Source organism: Pyrgilauda ruficollis, unplaced genomic scaffold (genome assembly GCF_017590135.1).
Source record: "Pyrgilauda ruficollis isolate IOZ18807 unplaced genomic scaffold, ASM1759013v1 scaffold2, whole genome shotgun sequence".
Taxonomy (NCBI): Eukaryota; Metazoa; Chordata; class Aves; order Passeriformes; family Passeridae; genus Pyrgilauda; species Pyrgilauda ruficollis.
Window position 1 is genome coordinate 20,772,056 of NW_024519206.1, and position 21,775 is coordinate 20,793,830.

A 21,775-nucleotide genomic window follows, 5' to 3' on the forward strand; every position below is an offset into this window, starting at 1 on the left:
AGGTGTTTTGAACACAGAGTCTTACAGTCTTTTTTTTAAATAAAAGTAAAAAGAAATAAAAAAATTGGGTACCTGAATGCTGATAAATGCAGTTGTAAACAGGGAAGGGAATGAAAATCAAGACTGTATTTTATCAAGACTGTACAGGGAGAGATACTGTGAAGGAGATTGGACTGATTTCTTATACAATAAACTTTTCCATTTGCATGTTCTCCCATTGCAATTTCCTTATAGGCAGCAGAACTAATGAAGCCTGATTTCCTCAGGATTTATGTTCTGTCTTTCCTGAGCCTGTAGGCAGCTGTGCACATGTCTTCATTAAACCAGCGGCAGTTACTCTGAGCTACAATTCTGTTTTCAGTGATAGACTGTAGGTTTGGATTTCCCTTCACACAGCTGCTGATTTTCATAAGGTGAAGAGACACTGGGCATCCTTTAGACCTCTGCAAAGTATGCCTTCTGTTGAAATTGGCTGGTGGCCAATTTCTCTAGAAAGGTCGAAAATTACTTTGTGGTCCCTTGCTCCATGCCCCTGACCCTTTAGACATCTGACTCAGGTGGTTTTAAAGAGACATACTGTCACTGTGAAAACTGCAGATTTTAGGAGGTAGTTGTTGGCCACCACTGAAATTCAGAGACTTGCTTGAATTTTAGAGAATTTTATTATTTAATAATTATTCTCTAGTAATGCATGCTGTCAGTTCAAGTGATTATGTTACTTGCTTGTCTTGTTACAATTTGGATGACCATGTACTTTGAACGCTTCAGCTTCAGAATTTTTTTTTTTTTAATTTAACTCTGATGTTTTGGTTATTCAGAATAATTATACTCAATATAAGCCTGTCACTAAGGAGACTAACAGGGTAACAAGTCATCAGTTTGCCATGAGATACTTGCCTGCATTTACTTACCTAGCTACACCTATCAGTGTTTGAATTAGTGCTGAGCTCATAGGAAATTCTGACATCCAAAAAGTAACCCCCTTGTTTGCTTCTCTGTTACCAAACTCTGCCCTTTTCTAGAGACATACAGAAGCAAGGCTGTTCTTGGCGGTTCTGTGTCAGCTGTGCAGCCGAAAGACTCAAATCTAACTCCTAATCGACTGTGAATATGTGGGAGGATACTGCTTTGAATCAGAGACAGTGTGAATGATCATGTGGACAGGCACTGAAGCGAGGAAGGGAAGCTACCCATTAATAGCTGGAGTTGTCAGAAGCGTTTTGTTGATATGCAAATCTATCATTTGCCTACTTCCAAATCCTTTAGTTTAGCTAAGGGGACACAGCATACATAAACTCTTCAGGTACTGGATAAGCAACAAAATATTAATTCTGCACTTTGTTATTAATATGCACCCACAGGAGGAAACTGTGTGGATGCCATGTGTTAGTCTTCCTGGGAGAGGACATTTAGTGTGTGCACAAAATCTCAGGGGAAGGCAGATATTTAGAGAATTGAGAAACTCTGAGTAGGATTATACATCTTAGAGCACTGGAAATTGATTCATTACGATTGCATTTTCTCCTTAAATCAAATTTGTTTCTTGCACAAGATTGTGGAAAATGCCATTCTGGCCGGAACCTACATGTAGTTCAGACTGCCAACAAATCTGTTAGAGACCATCCCACTGAAGCAACAACTGAGCTATGAAATGGTTGAACTATTAAGTGATTAAACAGAGAAAAAATAATATAAGAAAGTTAATCACAGTAACATGAGGGGGTTTTCAATATTCAAGCGAAATAGGGAGCACATTAAGTGGGGCAAATAAGGCCTGGTGTGCTTACGAAGGATGGTAGGGAGTTTTTAACCTGGATGTCTCTAACAGCCAACAGACAAACATTGCCTCTTCTTTCACTGTTCTGCAGAGCATCATAAAGACAGGATTTCTACTGCATTTGAAGGCTCATACACTTCTATGGAAAAGCAGCAAGGCTTGACATTTGAGAAATTCAAGAGGTTTTGTGTTCAAAGAAAGCTGGTTGGGGTCAAAGGGCATGTCAGTCTTTAAGTAGTATTCAGCATCCTTTTAAGTTAGCATGGTGAATATTTTAGATTCTAATTACCTAGTGTGCAATTAATTCATTACATACTGTGCTGTAAGAACTGAAATACTTCTTCTGACAAGCTGAAAATAAATTTTATTATTCATACAGAGACTAGGATATTGAATGTTGTACATAACAGATTATAAAGTACTAAAATGTATTCTGGGGTAATTTAGCAAGCAGAAAAGAATGGAGTTCCTTTAACCTTCTCTTCCTGAAATATGTATTAAACTGAGGTGACTGACAGTCTACATTTTTGTCAGCTCAGTATAACATTCTGCTAAAAACTTTCTGAAATTCTGGGGTATGTACTGCAGCTTTCTATAGACAAGCATCTATACATCATAGCATGTGTATCAATTTCAGTGTTGCTCTCTTATAGAAACAATATTATGTTGCTGCTCTGTGCTTATTTAATAAAAGACTGAAGTCTCCAATATTCCAAGGGAATTTACGTAAAAACCAAATTCATTTATGTACAAGGAAAGCAACACACTATGGTATAAATAGCTGTGTGCTTAACCAAAAGAGTAAGTTTTCCTGTATGTGCTCTCAGGATTGGTTCCCTTTGATGTGCAGCTCTATGAATAACAAGTAACAGGGCATGGGGTGGCAGGTAGCTCGTGCAAAAGAGAACACTGTTTAGAGCAGGTCTTTTGGGGAGATAATGTCTTTTTTGCTTCTGAGAAGCAGGCTGTCAGGAGGGTTCAGCAGTACTGTTAGGCTCTGCATACTAAAGCATGCTTCTTAAGATGCCAGCTCATATAAAACGGATTAGAGAAGCCAGGAGGAAAATATCTGCCAGAAGAACTGAATTCAGACAGATACTTTTTAAAGCTTTATTGTATTTTAAAGTTTGAGTAAAAAAAAATGAAAATTATATGGAAAAGCAAAAAGTTCTATTGAATCAAATGGAACATTTTGTAAGTTAAGGTACTGTAATACTCTCTTTCTTCTTCATTTCTTTTCTATTGACAACAAGTAAAACTTCAGCTATCATTTCAGAGCAATTCTGCCTCTGTCATTTGCTAGGTTATTCACTGTATTGTAAGAGCAATGTGCACTGCTTCTGGCTATATATCCTCTGAAATAGATTGAAAACAGAAAGATTTACTTTTCTGGGAAGCATTTGGAGAATCTGAAGTTCATTAGTTTAGTTGCCTTGTTTGGTTTTGGATTGGTTGGTTGGTTTTTCTTCCTCATTTACAGGCGCCACTGACCTTTATTTTTTTCTTTTTTTTTTTTTTTTTTTTGAGAGTGCTTTAGTTCTTGAGTCTTTGTTAAGGCTGTATAACCAATCTATGATTTTTTTGTCTGATTACCTTCTTTTCACAGGATAATATTTTTTTTTCTTTTTATCTGTTTCCTCTGATGAGAATAGTATTATTCATATTCCAAGGGTTTGGTTTTTTTCTCTACTGTCTCAATTTTTGTTTCATGTGGAATAAATTACAAAACTTCCGAAAGTCAAAAGAAAGTGGGATGTGTGTAGAGAAATGAGCCATAGCCTGGTCTGTCTACCCTGTTATCTTAGAGCAAAGCTGTCCCAGAGCAATATATACTGTAATAGTGCACTTCTCAACTCAAGAGTCTGCTGCCTTTCTGTGACCTCTCCTTGGTCCCCCAGAGCAGAGGAGGCAACATTTAAAACATGTCTTGTTTGGCCAGAAATTGTTATCTTGTCAGACACTGAATGTTTGGTGGGGTATTGGCTTATTACAAAAGAAAAATACAAGCCAGAAAGGACCATCTCCGAGATAAAAGTCTGAAATTAATTAATGGGGCAGCTGAGCAGAAAGAATGGAGAGGTGAGGAGAGTAGTTAATCTCTTTTTAGGAGGAAAAAAAAAGGAAGGAAAAAGTCAACAACTCTAAAACCCCAGGAAAAAGCAACTAAGATGTTCAATGTGATAAAGCACTGACTTTTCAAAGATGAAAACCAGTTTTTGATACCTGAGCAAGTGCTGTTTTCATCCTGGAAAAAAGAAGGCTCTGGATGACTTAATTATGGCCTTCCAGTACCTGAAGGGAGCCTAAAGGGAAGATGGAGAGAGACTGTTTACATGGGCATGTAGTGATAGGACAAGAGGTAATAGTTTCAAACTGAACGAGAGTAGGTTTAAATTAGGTATTACAAAAAATTCTGTACTGTGAGGATGGTGAGGCACTAGAACAGGTTGTTCTAGTGAACAGAGAAATTGTGGATGCCCCATCCCTGAAAGTAAAGGTTGGATGGGGCCCTGAGCAACCTGGTCTGATGAAAGGTGTCTGCCCATGGCAGTGGGGTTGGAAATAGGTGATCTTTAAGGGTCCTTCCATTTTGAGCAATACTGTTCTCATGTCCAGACTGGGTAATCAAACTTCCAGAGATGTGACCAGTTAGAGATCCTTCAATGACATGTTAAAAATTTAAATTTCAATGCAGAGAAAATATTTTGCAGGTTTAGCAGACGTGCGGGCATAGTGACTCCATAGCTTTTGATAGGAAATAAATAGGAAAAAGTGGAAGGAATTTAAAAGTTTTTGTAATTCTTTTGGTAATCTTTATGCAGGATATGATACATCTGCCAGAATGGATCACCAAACCCAGGTTTTTATTATTCAGGTCAGACTCTGAGACTAAAGAACTGTGTGTTGGGTAACTATTTATTCTGCAGAGTTTATTTAGTTGTAGCACTTAGAGAGCTTAAGCACATTAAGATTCTGTTGCCTTAGCTCTCTATAAAAATGTACAAGTGCTAAGTTCCTGCCCCACAGGTCTTTTTGTGTGAATGTGCTGCAGGTACAGGTCACCATCTCCTTGCCTATGCAAGTTTCAAAAGCTTTCTACAGCTCTGCCTTGTGCGTTGCTTTTGGTTACCTAGGAAGGAAAAAAAAGACTTGAAAAAGTTTAGGCAGCAATACAGCCTTAGATATTTAAGGACAATTTTACATGCCGTTGGAAGAGCAGGACTGCCCATAACACAGCAGGGATTGCTGGATATTTGTTGAAGAGAAATTCTGTGTTTGAATAGTTTGAAATAAATTAAATAACTGAGGAGGTCTGTTTCTGTGAAAGGGGGTGAGGATTGTTATCTTCTTGAGCTGGTGGATTTTTTCAAAAGGTAAGATTACTTTTTATATATAAAAGAGTAGTAAATCTGCTGAGTAGATATGGTTCTTGTGACTCTTGGCCCTTCCTATTTCTGACTGGAGAAATTCTATCAAATTAATCAGCCTGTCTTTTTCTCTTTGGGGAGATGGAAAGGTATGCTCATAACCCATTCTAGCTAACATTTGGTAACCAAATGTAGTTAATTTCATTAAGAATTTACCTCAGTAGTAAGGTAAATTCCTAATGAAATGAAAGACAGGTGGGTTTGGGTTGGTAGAAGTACTGTTGAGTAAACCCAGAATTTAACTGGTCTGCCAGTTGAGAAACTCTTAAGTGGCTAAATTAGACTCACATGTGGCAAGAACACACCTTTCTTCTGCAGGTGGGACACACCCAGAGCTTCCCTTACTTGTTTTTAACATGTGGATGTTGAAATTACCAGACCAAATCATTAATTAGTTTATCCAGTAACTTCTCTGGGAATGATCTGTCCTGTTGTTTCCATGAGAAGTATATGAATGTGTTTGGAGCAGCAATTAATGGGAGCAGTTCCTTACTTGCTGTATCAATTAGTTTTAAGCTTATCTCATCAATAGGGAGGATTTTCATATCTGCTTCACAAATGAGATTATTTTTAATGCCACTGTGAATCTTCCAGTTTGTTGCATAAGCATTTAATATAAGAGCATTTATAAGGGTCGTAGTGATTCTGAGCTGTATTTTCTTTTCTATTTTTTCACTGATCAGCAGAAATCATGAAAGGAGATTCAGCCATTCACTAACACAGGACAAAACCCTCTTTTATTTTAGTCAAACCCCTGCAGATTTCAGAAGAGAGAAAACTTATTTAAGGTGTTATTTATATAGTCTTTTCCCAATGGTATTGGTGATTATTCCCATGTCACAGAAAGATGAAACAAAGTCAAGAAGCAAGTTCAGCAGATGCCAATTTCAGTGGGATATGTTTCTTTGATCAAAAGTTAATAGGAAGGCAAAATTCTAATATAATTACTTGAAGGTTAGTTATATGAGATTTGTACTGAGTAATACAGAATAACATATATAATACATATTTTAAATTAGTGCTCAATGCTGATTAGTGTTTAGTATATACTGCCTGCTGAAAAACTCCTTTTCTGGACTGAAGTGTGAATTCCCTATAGCATTATGGTTGCAATATTGGCCAGTTCCCAAATCTCACAGTTACAAATGAGGAAGGCATTGGGAGGAGAATTTTCAAGGCAGCAAAAACCAACACATGGAAACCAAAACGCAACAGCCTCCCATTAATTTTGTGGATGATGCCCCTTTAAATACAAATTGTTAAAGTCTTCTTTATGAATGCATTTTCTTTATTTTTAGATAGATAAATAGATGCAGTATACTGGTACAGAGAGAGAGAATGAGAATCTGGATGTGTGGATTCTATTCAGGTCCTTGGTAGATGCATGCTTACATTGACTTACTGTAAACCACAGCCTTTGCTGTATTTCCTGACACCACTAATAATTATTGTAATTTCCTATTAGTAGGGGAAATCATGTTGCTGTCATTTTAGTACATAAGAGATACTTGCTTTAGTTTATTGAAGAAATCTTTTGCTGTGGTTGTGAAATGTTAATATTTTCGAAGAGCTTGTAAATAATTGCCATGGTTTCTGCAGTTCTGTTGTCCTATAATGGTGTGTCTTTACTTTCTGATTGTTTCCAGTGCCAAGAAAGGAGCAGGAGCATGTGAGCACTGACATATTATCAAGCGCAAAGTGCAGAAAATGGATTTCTGCAGCTTGTTAATATTTTGCAATTATTTGTCCTGCCCTAGCTTGCATATTTGATTTGCCCTGAAGGATCTCTGGAAATGTGTGTTCACCTTCCATCTTTTACCATCACAGAAATTTGCTGTGAATTAGCTAGGTGACTCACTGGATAATATTGACTCACTTTACTGATGCAAAATCATATGATGTTTTCAGCATTTATTTAGAGTCTTTTCACAGCACTTACTGGCATGTTTTTTAAAATATGGTTGGTTTGACAGATGTAACAACTTATTTTATAAAGGTCTTACTATAAAATTTACAAGACAACACATTTTCTCACAAGTTGTAATGTTGTGCAGTGTTTGTATAGCAATCGGACAGTTTTGATGTGCTACAGCTAATATGTTGAAGAGAAATTACTTTACATTTGTGTTGAATGCTAGATAATATATTTGTTGTGATAGATTGAAGTTGAGGAATAGGAGTGTGATGGTACTGGTGACCCAGGGTATCCAGTAAAAGCACTTTGCAATGTATAAAAAACATTCCAAAGCCAAGGCTTGAGGTCTGATAGAATTAAATTAGTGTGGCAATTTAACATGAATCACAATAGTTAATCCCCCGGTGCATGCTGAAGCTGGCACCATTAGCTCTGATTTCCATTGAAGCAAAAGAAGGAGGTCAGTCTAGAACAGCAGCTGCACTGGAGCTGCTTGTATCTGTTCCACACATTCATTTCTAGGCTTCAGTTTATTGTCTGGCTTTATCCAGCCCCTCAAAGCAGAGCCCCAAACAAGGGCTGTGCTGGCATGTAGTGTCCGTCCTTTGGTTCCCACTGCTCCTGAAAGGCAGAGCAGGATAATGGGAGTGGGAGGAGGAGTGTGGCTCTCTTCCCACCAGGAAGCTGCCAGCCTCCAGGGCCAGTCTTCTCGGCAGCTTTTCTGCCAGCAAATCTGACCCTTACCCACCTGTGAATTTAGAGGCAGAAGGGAAAGATTTCTCATTTTGGAGGATTTGAAAGTGAAAATATAAGGGAGAGGGTACAGCTAGGACTGTAGAACAGCAGGGAATCCACAAGGAATAAATAAGGAAAGGAAGTAAAATGCTCTATTAAAGCAAAAATTCTTCAGGAAAATTAAAAACCAGAAAAAAATAAGGAGGAATGTTACCAAGGCATATGGAAAATTGCCTTGCTCTGTGCATGGAAGGCCTGAATAGACACAAGGTTCATGTTGACAAAGTAGAAGAATAACTGCCATATGCATGACCTTTTTTGTAATCCTTCAGGTTTTGTTTAGAAGGTAAAAATTTTAACACTAATTTCTAAACTTAAAAACCACAATGTTATTAAAGAAAGTCTTACAAATGTAGATGTATTTTATATAATACATGTACTCTACCTTTATTTATTGTATTGCACAAAATTTAAATTAACAGAAAGAAACTGGAATTATAGGGTTGGCAAGGCATGAAAATAATAAAATTAAATAGTCAGAAATCATTCATCCATTTTTTTTTCAATTTAAACTTCATCCCAAAATCTTTTTCTGTAGTTTCTCAGTTACACAGTATAGGGTGTTCAAAGGCACTAAAGCAGATCTCAGAAAGAGAATAAACACTAATACTCAACATATCTACAGGTTGTTGTTTGTCTTTATATTACAGAGCTGCTTAAAATATCTTCTCTCTTCAGACTGAAAATACTAGCTCTTATACAGCTTTAATTTGCTTTTTATTGCAAAATAATTTCATGAAGCTTTGCAAAGAAATTGCTGATGATATTAGAGGCAGAAAGGCACAGAATTTTGTGAGGGTCTCTGATACAGTGGAGGTAGCTCTGAACAGGAGGCTGTGGAGGCAGAGCACTTCATCATTTCAAAACGAAGATGGTGAGCAGCAAAGAGGTTTTCTTCCCACTAATGTGTTGTTCACTCCTAACACAGGAAGCATATAAAGTCTGATTTCACTGAAGTAAAAGAGAACTTTGCCATTGCCTTCATGGAAACCAGACCTTTACCCTTTGCTAAGTTGTTCAAAATTGCAATAGGCTTAGCAGGGCAATTCATAAAGATTATAAAGATGTAAATATTGCCATACCTATAATTTAGGACTGTGTCAGCTCTTACAGCTTTACTCATTTTGAAGAAATGCAGCTATAAACTACCAAACCAACTTTTTACTCTCCTCCTGCTTATTAGACACTCTTTTGTAGTACAGTGAGAGTAATGCTCTGTGTCCAGTTGTGCCCCTTCAATGAAAATGTCACGTTCAGTAAGATGTATCCTTTTTATATATTTGCATACTGGTACCAAAACCTCTAAAGTGGCAACATGCAGATGTCTAGGATGGGGTGAAAAGCAGGAATAACATTTATCTCCCCATCCTCTGCCTGTGCTTTGTTCAAGAACTTCCTGAGCCAGATCAAACCATAAATCCGCCATAACTAATTTGAGTAACTGAATCTATCTGATCAGACACATACTAACTTAAATATAGATTTAAGAGCAAATCAATAGCCTCTAATCAACATAAGTTGATACTTTTGTTTGGCCCATGATTTAATGGAAAACAATTCATTTCTTGTTATGGGTACATAGTCTTCACAAGGAGCTGGGAATGTGGCAGGAGGGTATTTGCCTTTTCACAGGAATCTTTGGTGAAGGAAGAAATTCTGTCAGTGATGCCACTGCCATTTTGTAAGTATTTAAAGACCTATTTAACACACTTTAACATTCACAGAGTTGATTGCTTCAGAATATTTATAAAATTACTGTAACTGGAAATTGTTTACTGGCTCTGTGTTGATTATTTTTCACTAGACTGTAACCAGGCAATTGCAGAGCCCTCACAGGAAGTAGAAGAGAACTTGTCTTTGAAGAGAAAAGCAAGAATGAAAATACTACTCAAAATTATATTGTAATAACATGTGCTTGGGTCAGGAGACCTTCTGCAGGGGAGGAAAACAAATAAGATTGCCTAGCAGGTCCCTTCATTGCTGGCCTTGGACTCCTTGCCTAATAAACTCTTGAGTAGAATTGAGAATAGTTCTTCACCAAATAATCTAAACATTGACTAGTTTTTCCTACTTTACTGTATTATTTTTTTAATACTTGGGTAACAGTTACTTTAGAATTAAACTTACTTTTCATGCTGATACAACAGATAAACAAAGAGGCAAATTCCCTCTTAGAAAGAACTCCCTTCGCAGCAGTGGTTACTTTTCCTTTGTGTCTGCCCAGCATTGAAGTCTGATTTCTTAACCTGTAGCTTTTACTTCAGATATACTGTAAAATTTTCTACTTACATTTTTCAGACATTTGATTTTTCTGGCATTTTCTGGTGTATTTGTGAGGCTGAAGTTTCTTGCCTGCCACAAAGAAATGGAAATTTTGCAGCGTTGTGGCTGCTGTGTGGCAGCAGGACAGAGGACAGCCATGCCCCCTGCAAATCTTTCTACTTATGTCAGATTTATGTCACAGATGGTAATTTGCAAAGATAATGCCTGAAGTTGGGTTCTTAGTTTCATATCTGGAGGCTGATCTAGATTACCCAGTGAATGTCCTGCACAGAGGAGTAAGCTTCTTATCTTGTTACTTGTTTTATTTGAAACCAAGTTGGGCTCTTTATGACTCCACAAATTAGGAAATGTGGAGAGAAATGTGAGCCTGGGGTAAAACTGCCCCTGGGCTGGGGCTGGCCGTGCCTTTGTGTCCACTGGCAGAGCAGAGGGTGGGTAAGACTTCAGTAGTGCTTAGATGTTGGGGTTTATGTGCCTGGGGTCCAGGGATAACTAACTTTGTGTCCAGAAAGTAGCGGAATATTTTTTTTTGTCTTCTGAGTGTTGAGCATAATTCATTTTGAGAGACTGTCTCTGTTTTTCACACAGTCTGTTCCCTGCTGTTGCATGGATTACAGGGAGACACGTTCATACTCTTTGAGTTTTTCCTTTGCTCATTTTGTGGCATTAAATAGTTTAAGCTGGTCTCTTGCTTTTTGTACAATAAATTTGCTAAAGGATGTTGGCAAGAGCTGTGGGCTTTGGCCTGTGCAACACCTGAATCGATGCTGTGTGGTCTCCCCTGGCTAAACCTTTGTGACGTGGGTTTGTGCACTCAAGGGAGGCTTGTGTCTGTGACCCAGCAGGTTTCTTCCAACTTTAAGCTGGAAGAAATGGAAGCAGAGTTAGTCTGAAACATATCTTCTGCAGAAGCTGTAGTGAGCTGTGTATTTTTTCCATCATCCAAGCACTTGGGCACTCAAGCAGTGTGAGGAGGAAGGACTCTCACTGTCCCCCTGCAGTGCCACCGACTGCCTTCAAGCCCTTCACCCCCACTGCTGGTGTTGCTTCAGAGGCTGTTTGGCTGCTTTCAGCTGTGCCTCCTCAGTCATGAAGCAGAGTGAGTGCAAGGCATGTGAGCTTCAGTGGTAAATTAGGGCAGATTGAGCAGCCTGCTTGTTAGCCAGGCTGTTACTGCAGTCACAGAACCACAGAATGGGTCAGTTGGAAGAAACCTCTGGAGATCAGCTAGTCCAACCTCCCTGCTCAAGCAGGGACCCCCAGAGCATGCTGCTTAGGGCTCTGTCCAGATGGCATTTGAGTATCTCCAGGGAAGGAGATTACAGTTGCTATAAAGCTAGCACAGCTATGTCTGCGGTTAAGCTTCAGTGTCAGCCATACCCATGTATTAGGAATTTGTGTCCAGAAGGTTCATAAAACTCTCCAGGTGCTGAGTATTTCTCTTCCAAAGGGGATGTGCCTGCTCAGGGACACCCTGCTTAGTGAATAAGCTTGTTAAACTTCAGAGAGGCAGAATAGTTTGATTTACTAATTTTCTCTTGATGGTAGCTAGTAATAGCAAGGAGGTAATTAACATCCCCCAAAACCCCTGAGAAAAGGAATTGTATCATTGCTCTCCTTGAAACCATTAAAACATCGTTGATGTGCTGTTAACCTAGGGGCCAACTGCACTCTGAAACCATAGTGATGTCTGCATGACCCAGGGCGCAGAACTAAAGAAATTAGTGCAGGACTGTACAGGCCATCCCTCCCCTTTGAGATGTCACCAAGGTCATGTCACATTGCACATTTTTGCATCATTGCTTTCATAGCCATTCAATAGTTTCTGACTCCAAAATCTATTGACCAGCTGCTGATTGGGTGAGAGGTAATTGTATAAGCTGAAGGGGAGAGCATCTCTTGGGCTGGGCTGGCATCCTGGAAGGGTGGTTTTGGCACACACGCCTCATCAGGCATTCAGATGTTGTTTAACGTTGTATTTATCTGTCACTTGGCAACTATTTGGCCAGTTATGATAAAAAAGTTATGAAATATGAGCTACACGAGGACAAAAAATATGTAAATATTTTGAGGGATGGAATGCATAAACTATATTCTGAAGAAAATACTATTAGACTGTCTTGTATGACTTCTACTATTCTTCATTTTTGTACTGTCTACTGAACTAAAATGAGGTTCAGCAAAGGGTGACTAATACTGTAAGAATATTGTAATGAGTATTAATTAATACTTTGCAATTTAAATCAATCTGAAGTAGATCAGGAAAAAATCCTGGGAAAAAAATGTACTAGAATTGGAGTTGCTTTGACTGCTATTCCTCACAGTGCTATTAATCAGGTACAATACTCCAAGGCACAAATTATGTGATTCTGCAAGTTTTCCTGACTCTGCACTTACTAATTTTGCAAGCCCATTGTTTCATTAACACTGGCTTTGTATTTGGTATTCTATTTTGAATTAGGCATACAAGAAAGGAAAGAAGAGATTTTTTTTTTTTTTTTTGCTCTTTCCTGTTACTTTCTATTTCTTGTAGCAGATCCCACTCTGGGTATGTGGAGTCCAGGCAAACTTCCTGTCACAATTCCTGTAGAAACAACTGTAAAAATCTCTCAACCTGGGAGAGGTCTCAGAAGGTCAGTAGTCCTACTTCCTGCTCAGGATAGGATTGGCACCAAATTTAGACCCCAGAGCTGTGGGAGGGTGGGGTTTTCTGTCAGGTGCTTTGAGGACAGAGACTCCAAAATCTCCCTGGGCCCCTGCTGCAGTGCTTAGTTATCCTTGTGGTGAAATGTTTTCTCTTGGGGCTTTCTTGGCTTATTTTTTAATGACCACTTCGTATTTTGTTCTCTGGTTGTGCACCCTGGCCAAGACCCTGATCCCATCTTCTTGCGGACCTCCTTGTAGAAATTGGCAGGTGTCTCAGGGCACATGCATCACCTCCCTGCCCATCTTGGATTCCACAGTTAGGCTTGGCAGAGTTGATCAGTATTCTTCTTATACTGGAGGGCCCAAAACTAGATACAATCTATCTTTCAGGTGTAACCTAGAAGTAAGGAGATTAGTAAATATTCCTCAAAAAATTTTAAAAAATTAAAATTGCTCACAGTCCTTGTGAGAGTGACATTTCAGGATTTGTTTCTTTGTTATCTTCCATTTAAAATTCTTCATGCTTTATAAAAAAAATCTATATTTGACTGTTTAATGCTCATGTGTGGCTTTCCTTTATAGAGAGTGGTTTCCACTGGGTTGCAGCATCACAGGGCCATTGCTCTTGGCTCTGGGAAATGAGGAAGTTGTGAAATGGTTCCTACAAGTCTTTTATCTTACTACTCAAGGAGGGGAGAAACTGTATCCTGGAAATCAATAGCTTTCAAGAAGAATGAGGGGTTGTGCAGGATGACTCAACTGAAAATAAGCATTCAGTGTTACATCGTGGCTGTGTGGTCCTGGGATTTATAAACAGGAGTGTACTGGTACAGGGGCTGGTTATTACTGCTGTCAAGAAGCATCAGTTACCATCTCCAGCTAAGGAAACAAACATGTTGCTGGAAAAGTGGTCAGAAATGCAGCTTAAAAGTAACCCCAAGCCCAGAGTCCTGAAGTGCCGTTCCCTGCAGAGTGTTCAGTGCCATAGACAAAAACCTTGAGGGAAGATTTGTGATTCTAGGTAGGAACTTACCATAACCTTACACCATTATAATCAGTGAGAACAAATTTCCATTAAATAAGCTTTTAAACCTTTACACAGAATAAAATACTACATGTGGAAGAGGCTTACTGAGTTTTGAAGTGGGTGTTAATTTGCCTCTTCTATAACTGGTTGGTACTTACAGATTAAGCTGATAGAGTTCTTGAGACAGCTCAAGTGCCAAGAAACTACTATTGTTGTGATTGGACACCATTACAAAAGAAGAATTTAATATATATCTGTCATGTTTTCATATTATAATTAGTGCTAGAAAGTGGGAAAGATACCATGTACCACTGCTCTTTCTAACTGCTTATGAGCTGTTCCACATGGTGTATACAGGAAAACCAGAAGATGGGGATGCTGATAAAAAACATCTGCTTTCATGTATTTTTATATTTAGTATAAACTATTTACATGTTCTTCGTATGTATGAACTTATGTGTAGATTGAGTATACCTGTGGAAAAGCACGAGTCCAGTGAGTCAATAGATCCTGGTTTCTTTGGTTTTCACTTTTATATGCTTTCTGTTTTTTTTAATTTTTTTCCTCAGGTTGTGGTTGAATTGTCAGTTGGCATTAACACACACAGTGGTAAAATTAAGAGTTGTTAGAGGCTGACTTACCAGGTCCGGGCATAACTGGAAAATAACGGTGTTGTAAGCATCTGACACAGAGCTCAGCAAGGGCAGTAAATCAACATTAAACCAGCAAAGGCTGTTAGTGCCTGTTAAATGTTGGCTGTCCCACAGAAACCATAAAGGAAAGGTGAGAGTGTCTGATTAGGTTATGAGTGTGTGTGAAACCAGCACTGGGGCAGCAGGAGTGCTGGGTTCCCTCTGCTATCCTCTGGTGCAGAAGGAAGGTCACAGATGGATTGCCAAGCTGGGGGTGTGAGGGCAGCTCCTGCCTCTCAGCCCAGGGCAGAAGGAAGCCACGTGCTGGGACACGCCGAGTCCTGGCCCAGAGCAGCCCTGCTGGGCAGAGCGAGGGGCAGAGCAGCTCTCAGCCCTGGGCAGGGCTTGGAAGACAAGGTGGGCCAGGCTCCTCCTCGTGCCATGCAGGGACATCCTGCATTTCCAGCAAACCCGTGACTTGAACCAAGCCCTGGCACTGCCCTTGGTAAATCCAGCTCCTCGGGTTTTGCTGTAGTTGAGGTCTCTGGTGCTGCTGTGTATTTCTGTTATTTCATGGTTTTAGCGACTTAATTTTGTATTTTGGTATTGTTGGCAGCACTAAATCACATTTTTAGGCCTCCATAGCCCCTCTAACTGGAGAACTGCCACAGCCATACCCTGTACACTGAAGTTGGTGTTTCTGGAGCCCACAAAGGAAGTAGCCTGATTTCCATGCTTGGTATGCAGTTGTGCTTGTGGTGTGGAAGTATCTGTTCTGTTTTAATAAAGTCCTTTCAGAAAATTTAATGTTGAAATGTAGGAAAATCTAAGTAATTGCTAAAGCCTATTTGTAAACCACATTAAAGGGGTTTTGCTATTTCTCCTGGAAGTACTGTCTAATTATATTACATGTGCTTTACAAGGAAATTTTAACTTAATAAAATGGAAATAGCAAATCTATTGAATTACAGCAGATAAATATTTAGAGCATTTCCTAATTGTAGATATTTTAGGATAAACAACACTGTAGCCCCACTAAAATTAATACCAGTTTAAACACGTTTCCCTCATGTATTGCATGCATAGGCTGCTGTTGCTAAGGGTGCTGCATAAAACAGAGCATTAAGTATAAACCTTTCACTAGTAACTCTCAGCTGATAATAAATGAGGAATGGCTTCTTGAGCCAACTCATTTCTGAACTGTGCCTCTGATTAGTTCACAGAGGCTTTTAATATCTCTCAAATGAGTGTTTTTTGTCATTATGTATCTAGTAGGTTTAACAAATAGATCAAGACATTTTTAATACCTCTTTTCCATATTTTTTAAATACTTCTTAAAGCTTACAAAGACATGTATTTTTGAGGGAAGAGCAGTTAACTCAGCCCCACAGGTTTCCCAATGAACCTGTTGGGGCTCTCAGGGGAAAAGTGATTTTAAAAGGTACCTCATCAGTTCCCTTTCTCAGCAATAAATTTTAAAAATACACTCCCTTTCCCATATGTTGTCTTAGATAAATATTTTCCCATTGAGCAGGAACGTTTACTTTCACAGTAAAAAAGAAAGAAAATTTAAAAATTTTTCAGCCTGAACTTGGCAAAGAATGTCTCTGTTTAAAGGTGCCACCACATGTTGCTTGCCCATGTGATAGCTCTTGGGGGAGCCTGCTGCTGCCCGGTACTGCCAAACACATTTTGGTATTACAAACTATAAAGAAGAAATTAAATACACAGCTCTTGGGGTTCTCATGTGGCTTATGATTCATTTCCTGAAATATGTGTATGACTGCATTTGGACTGATTCTGCCCAGCCCTTATGTGCCATGGCAGCATGTGAAGCTATTTTAAGAGGTTTTTCTTACTCTCTGGCCCGCTCAGGAAGCTGGGATATTTGTTTGTTCATATCATGTATTTTAAATATGATAGCATAAGATTGCCAGCAGAAGACAATCCTAGTTTAAGATTAGCTCAGTTAAAATTAGGAGGGCCTTCAAAAATAAATAAGAGTGGTCCAGCTTGTACAGAGTTTTTGGACAGATTACATTTAGTCATCATTAGCACTCGTGCTTGGTTTTTTTCCAGACTTTGGCGAGGCCTGCAGAGATCAGAGAATAAAAATACCTTTCCAGTCTTCTGCAATCCTCATCAATCCCCATACAATTACACCAGCACTCAGAATTTACGAAAATCATTCTGAAATAGGAGAATGTTTGTGTTTGATGGATCAGGAACTGAATGAAGGTGCTGTCTTCTGTGTCTATGTTTTTGTGATAGGAGAAAAAGTCACTTTAATTAAAGATGCTGTAGTTCTATTCAGACATTTATTTCAATAAGTGAATCAGGATGTAGAAGAGGAATCTTATCTGTATTCCAGCCTTTAGCTGTGGGTTTTTTCCCTGCACTGTTGCTATGGAGAAGCATATAAATATTTGTATCACAAACTAATTTTACTTCACTTATAGATGGCATGGAAATAAGATAAAAATGGTGAAGAAAAGTTGTTGTAGGTGTGTTTTAGCATGCAGAGTAGTGTTTTGGAATAGGTTTAGGCCCAGACTAGCAGCAAAGAAGAGGTAGAAGGTGCTGTTTTGAAGCATCTGACATCTTTTTATCCCATGTTGTGGGATAGAAACTGAATGATAGTGTACACTTTGTTTGCAGCTTTGTCTTTTCCAATTTTGTTATAGCATTTTTAGGTACTTCACTTTCTAATAGCCCATATGTCATGGGCCATTTTTATGAGATCAAATACAAATGTAAAAAGAAACAACTAGAGCTCAGTAGCACACGTCCATCCTCCACTGGGGGAATGACACAGAACCCGCCTAGAGGCTTAGGAGTTGAAAGCTGCATAAGTTGTTTCTTTATACGATCACTCACATTTTTCATGTCCAGCCTTTTAGTTTCCCTCTCTGCCAAATTACCTCCAAGGAGGTGGCATGCTGGGCATGAGTGAATTGCAGCAGTGCTGTGCATCTCCTTGCCTCTGCTCCTCAGCCTGTCCTTTGGGCTGGTCTCCCTCTCCTCTCCTTCCTGAGACTGTTGTCTGTCTTTTTTCTTTGGGGGACTTCAGTCACTCTGATTATTTCTTAGTATATCAGGGCGGTTCCAGCCTTCCAGACATTGCCAGGCCCTTGGCTGACAATCCCCAGGTGATGTGTGAGAGATGCCTTCAGCACAGTTTGAACTCTTTCTTGTTGGCTCTGTAAGTTCCGTGTTATGAAACATTCCCTTTAGCAAGAAGCTTCACAGAGTGGCTCTGTTTTCTTTTACTCAGCAGATATTTTCATCACCTGGGATTGTTATCCTGGTTTCACATGGTGACATGTCTCTGGTGACATCCTGGGTTAATGAAAACAAAACTGGTTATCAACAGGATTGGAAATAACATGTATCTCCAAAGCAGTCTGCTACCTCCTTCTTATATCACAGAATGGTTTTATTTAATTCCACAACAACAACAACAGAAATACTGAATAACAGTTAACAGATTGTTGCAATGGGAAGTGGGGGCAGCAGTTTGTCAGCTCATTGACCTTTTGAGATCAGCTTAAAAGCCTAAATATTTAGGGCTAAATGATTTTCACATAAGGCATTATTCATCACAAAAATAATTAATTAACATACAAACTGCATTGCCATTTGATGAGTGTTTTGGAGGACAAAAGTAATGCCTCTGTTAAAATAGTGTATTTTGTAAAAATCAGGCATGACAGACTGGTGGTTTTTGTTTTTAAATGCTCAAGCTCTTTTTTTGGTGTGGTTTTATTAGTCAGCTGGATTCTGGAGCGTCCTGTTAGGCTCTAGCTGGTTTGTTAATTCCTCCTGTTGCCGCTGTACTCAGCTTCTCTCTCCGTTCTTCTGTCCTGGCAGCAAATGAAGCTGGCGGCGGAGTCGCTGAAGGAGTAAACACGGAGGAATGAGGATGACTAAGGCGGTCACAAGTGAGGCGGAGCCAGCGTTTGTGGCCATGGGTGGCGCTCGGAGTGCACCCTCCACCATCTACTGAGTAGGTGGCACCTGCTTACATGAAACTTGGTAAATAATCTTTGCCTGACACTGTAAAAAACTGTATTTTCCCCTGCTCTCTTTGTTTCTGATACGCAATTGCTTGTGAAGGTAACACCAAATAAAGCACTCCAGCTTATGCCAGGTCTGGATAAAATTTGCCAGACTCCCTGTGCTTTGAGTGATTGAAAACAGATCCTGTGAGGAAGCATCCAGAAGCTCACTAGAATTTTCAGCTGCAACTTTCTAAAGGGGAAAAAAACCGCAGACTATTATTTAATTTACTCTCCCTTTATGGTTATTGCCCCTTTTGTTCCTTCATTACAATAGTTAATCAATCCTCTATTATTTCAAAGCTTTGCTTATTAGCTACTGCTTGTCCACAGCAAATTAATTTAAGTATGTTATACATTTCATAGGGAACAATAATGTATTTCATTATGTGATCTGAGAAATGGTTGAACATAAATGTTTATAGAGTATGTATTATATACTCCTGTTTGCTAGTTCTCTAAATGGGTCCCAGCTAAAATCTTTTCAAAAGCTAGGTAAAAAAAAAAAATTAGTAGGAAACAGATTGCTGATCAGTGACTTATGAAGCATATTTATTTTCTAATTTATATTGGATTTTGGTATTACTGCCCTGGATTCTGAACTGCAGTATTGTATGAATGGATCTTCTGGTTAAATGAACTAACAGTAAATAGTTCAATTAAAGTTGATACTTGATACACCAGTATTTGTGTTTGTAGTAAATATCTGATTTGGTTTTCCTTGCCTTTCACAAAAAGGTAGCTGTCCTGATGTTTCATTGTTTCCTGACAGTAATAGGACAAAATCTACAGTGTTTGCTCCTGTGTCCTTGAGACAGTTTATTTTTGGCTGCTGTGATGTTCAGTTTCAGTAGATGTAACTTATGTGGTACTTGCTGGAATTTTGTTCACAAAAATCTGCTGCTGCCATAATTAAGGTGTTTGCCTACTTTGCACATTTCAGATTTCTGCCACTGGGCTTCCACAGCAGAGTAATATAACTAAGCCAAAATAATATGTTTTGTCTGGAACTAAAAATTAGAATTTCTCAGGCTCTGCAGGTGTGACCCAGTAAGAAATGACTGTTCTCCTGGGAAGAGGAGCAAACCTGTGCTATGGCTACTCTGTTCCTGCTTCTCCCACTGTTAGTTCCCCACGGTGCTGCTGTTTCAGGGGTATCTCATGGGCTGCTGCTTTCACAGCCTGTTCCTGAAGCAGTGGCAGGGCTGTGGCTGCACATGCTCGGTCCTGAGGATCTCTGAGGGAAGCGTGTCACCCTTCCTGTAGTGCTGTAGAGATCCCAAAACCAAAAGTTTTTTTAGGAGGGGACCAGTGTTCTCTATGAAAACTCCCCATCTTTGCAGTCTCCTGCCCACTTTGATCCGAAGTAGCTCATGTTTCTTCAAATTTTAACTGCCTGGTCAGTGTTTTTGAGGGAGCAGTTCCCGAGAAGAAAAATCCATGGGATGGGTTCCTGTTGGAGTATGTTCTTGTGACCTTGCAGCCATTTTGAAGGGATTCTGCTGGTCTGCTTAATGGATGGTGGTCTGGGAGCATGAAGTTGTTGTGTTCTGCTGATGGCAGCTGTGTCAGGTGTCTGGAATAACTTTCTAAGATGGGTTAGAAAAGGAATCAAGTCGTGTGTCAGCTGTGATCAGGTGAAACAAGTAAGTCACCTTCTGCAAAACTGACTTCGTGGTTTTCCTTGTGGGATCCATTGCTTTTGTTTCCTGTGGATTAACAGGAAAATCTCTAGTGAGGTGTAAGTACCCAATGACTTCAGTAATGTTGGCTGTTGCCTTTATCTTGGGCAAATCCCTTCACTTCTGCTTAGCTTCCTTATCCAGAAACAGGGATAATAATACTGTTCTTAGGTGCCTTCTCCACCGAAAGTGAGGAGTGTGGAGGGATTCTGACCTTCCATGGTGTGAGAAGTATGGGATGGGACTCCTTTGTTTTATAGGGATTAAAGCTTGTTCCACTTACTGGAAGAACTCTTGTTTTACAGATGCTACATGGTCAAGAGAGAGACTGTTTCTGTCCTAAAATACACACTTTAACCTGCTGAGAAATGTTCCCTCATAGTGCCAAGCAGTATTTTGTCAGTGAACTGAAATTTAGCTCCTATTCCTCTGTATGCAGCTCTTTGTCCTTTCACTGGGGACGGGTTCCTGTGTTTCATACTGCCTGGTGTACTGGGTTTTGTCTTTTGGGCTTTTTATGCATTCATGGTTGCATCTATTTTCATGTTTCATTTGAGAGTAAAAATTCTTTCTGTTTCTGCTCCTGAATGTGTTGTTTCCTTTCTGCTATAGGTGCACCTGTAAAAATTGTGGGATGCCAGGGATGAAACTCACTGATCAAAATCAGTTGTCAGGTGACAATGTCAGAGAGAAAAGATATTTATCAGTAGCTGCCATTCACAAGGTATGGAATCTGAATGTCTGTCCCCAGGTCCAGGCAGAGTCCCTTACCCAGCTGAGAAGCCTCACACCTCTAGACAGCCGTGGCTCTGGGCCCTGCAGGAGTGCAGGCCACCAGACAGGGGTGTGTGGCAGTTCTGCCAGTGCCTAAGCCATAAAATAAGTTTATCTCTGGTCTAAAGCTTCAGGGAAAAACCAAGCATGAGGCTGGAGCATCCTGTTTGGGAAGATGGCTGTGTGGGAGAAGCCCATATCTGTCTGTTAAGATTTGGATTTTACAAATCTCTTTAGCAGCAGCAGTAACAATCCAAGAAAGCTGTTCTTAAGAAGAGCACTCACAAACCACTTGCTGGTGATACAAGAGTTCTCTCATCATGTACCTTGTGAGTGCAGGTTTAATTGTGTGGCCCAGAGGGATCTGCTGACTCAGGGTATCTACTGAGGAGAACAGAAGAGGAGAACACTCATTACATGGAAAGGTTCCTCTGTAAGCAGACAAGCAGTTATGGATATTTTAGCCTACCTAGGCCTGAGGGAATTGATCTTGAATCTCATTCAGAGAAATTTGAGTTTACTTCCTTATTCATGTAAGCAAAGCCCCTGGGAACAATGCCGACTACTGTGATGTGCTTTCTTCAGGAAAGCTCTGCCATGCCTCACCCAGGAGCTGGAGGGGCGAGTGCCAGTGCCAGGCCAGGGCTGACAGCAGGGCTTGGTGACTCAGTTCCAGCCCTGGAGGCTGGTGCTGAGAGAGGAGGCTCCCCCTGCAGCCCAGTGCTTGAGACAAAGCACTGTGGTGATGGCCTCTGTCA

General features: G+C 39.7%; 1 protein-coding gene across 1 annotated transcript in view; it reads left to right on the forward strand.

Annotated features, from left to right (window-relative positions):
- ANO10 (anoctamin 10) overlaps nt 1–20,823 on the forward strand; it is a 123,090-nt gene extending 102,267 nt beyond the window's left edge. Inside the window, exon 13 of the mRNA XM_041466681.1 lies at nt 18,374–20,823. Within this exon, the coding sequence (XP_041322615.1) occupies nt 18,374–18,409 (36 nt within the window). The 3' untranslated portion in view covers nt 18,410–20,823. The remainder of the gene's footprint in view (nt 1–18,373) is intronic.
- Nucleotides 20,824–21,775: the final 952 nt, after the last annotated feature.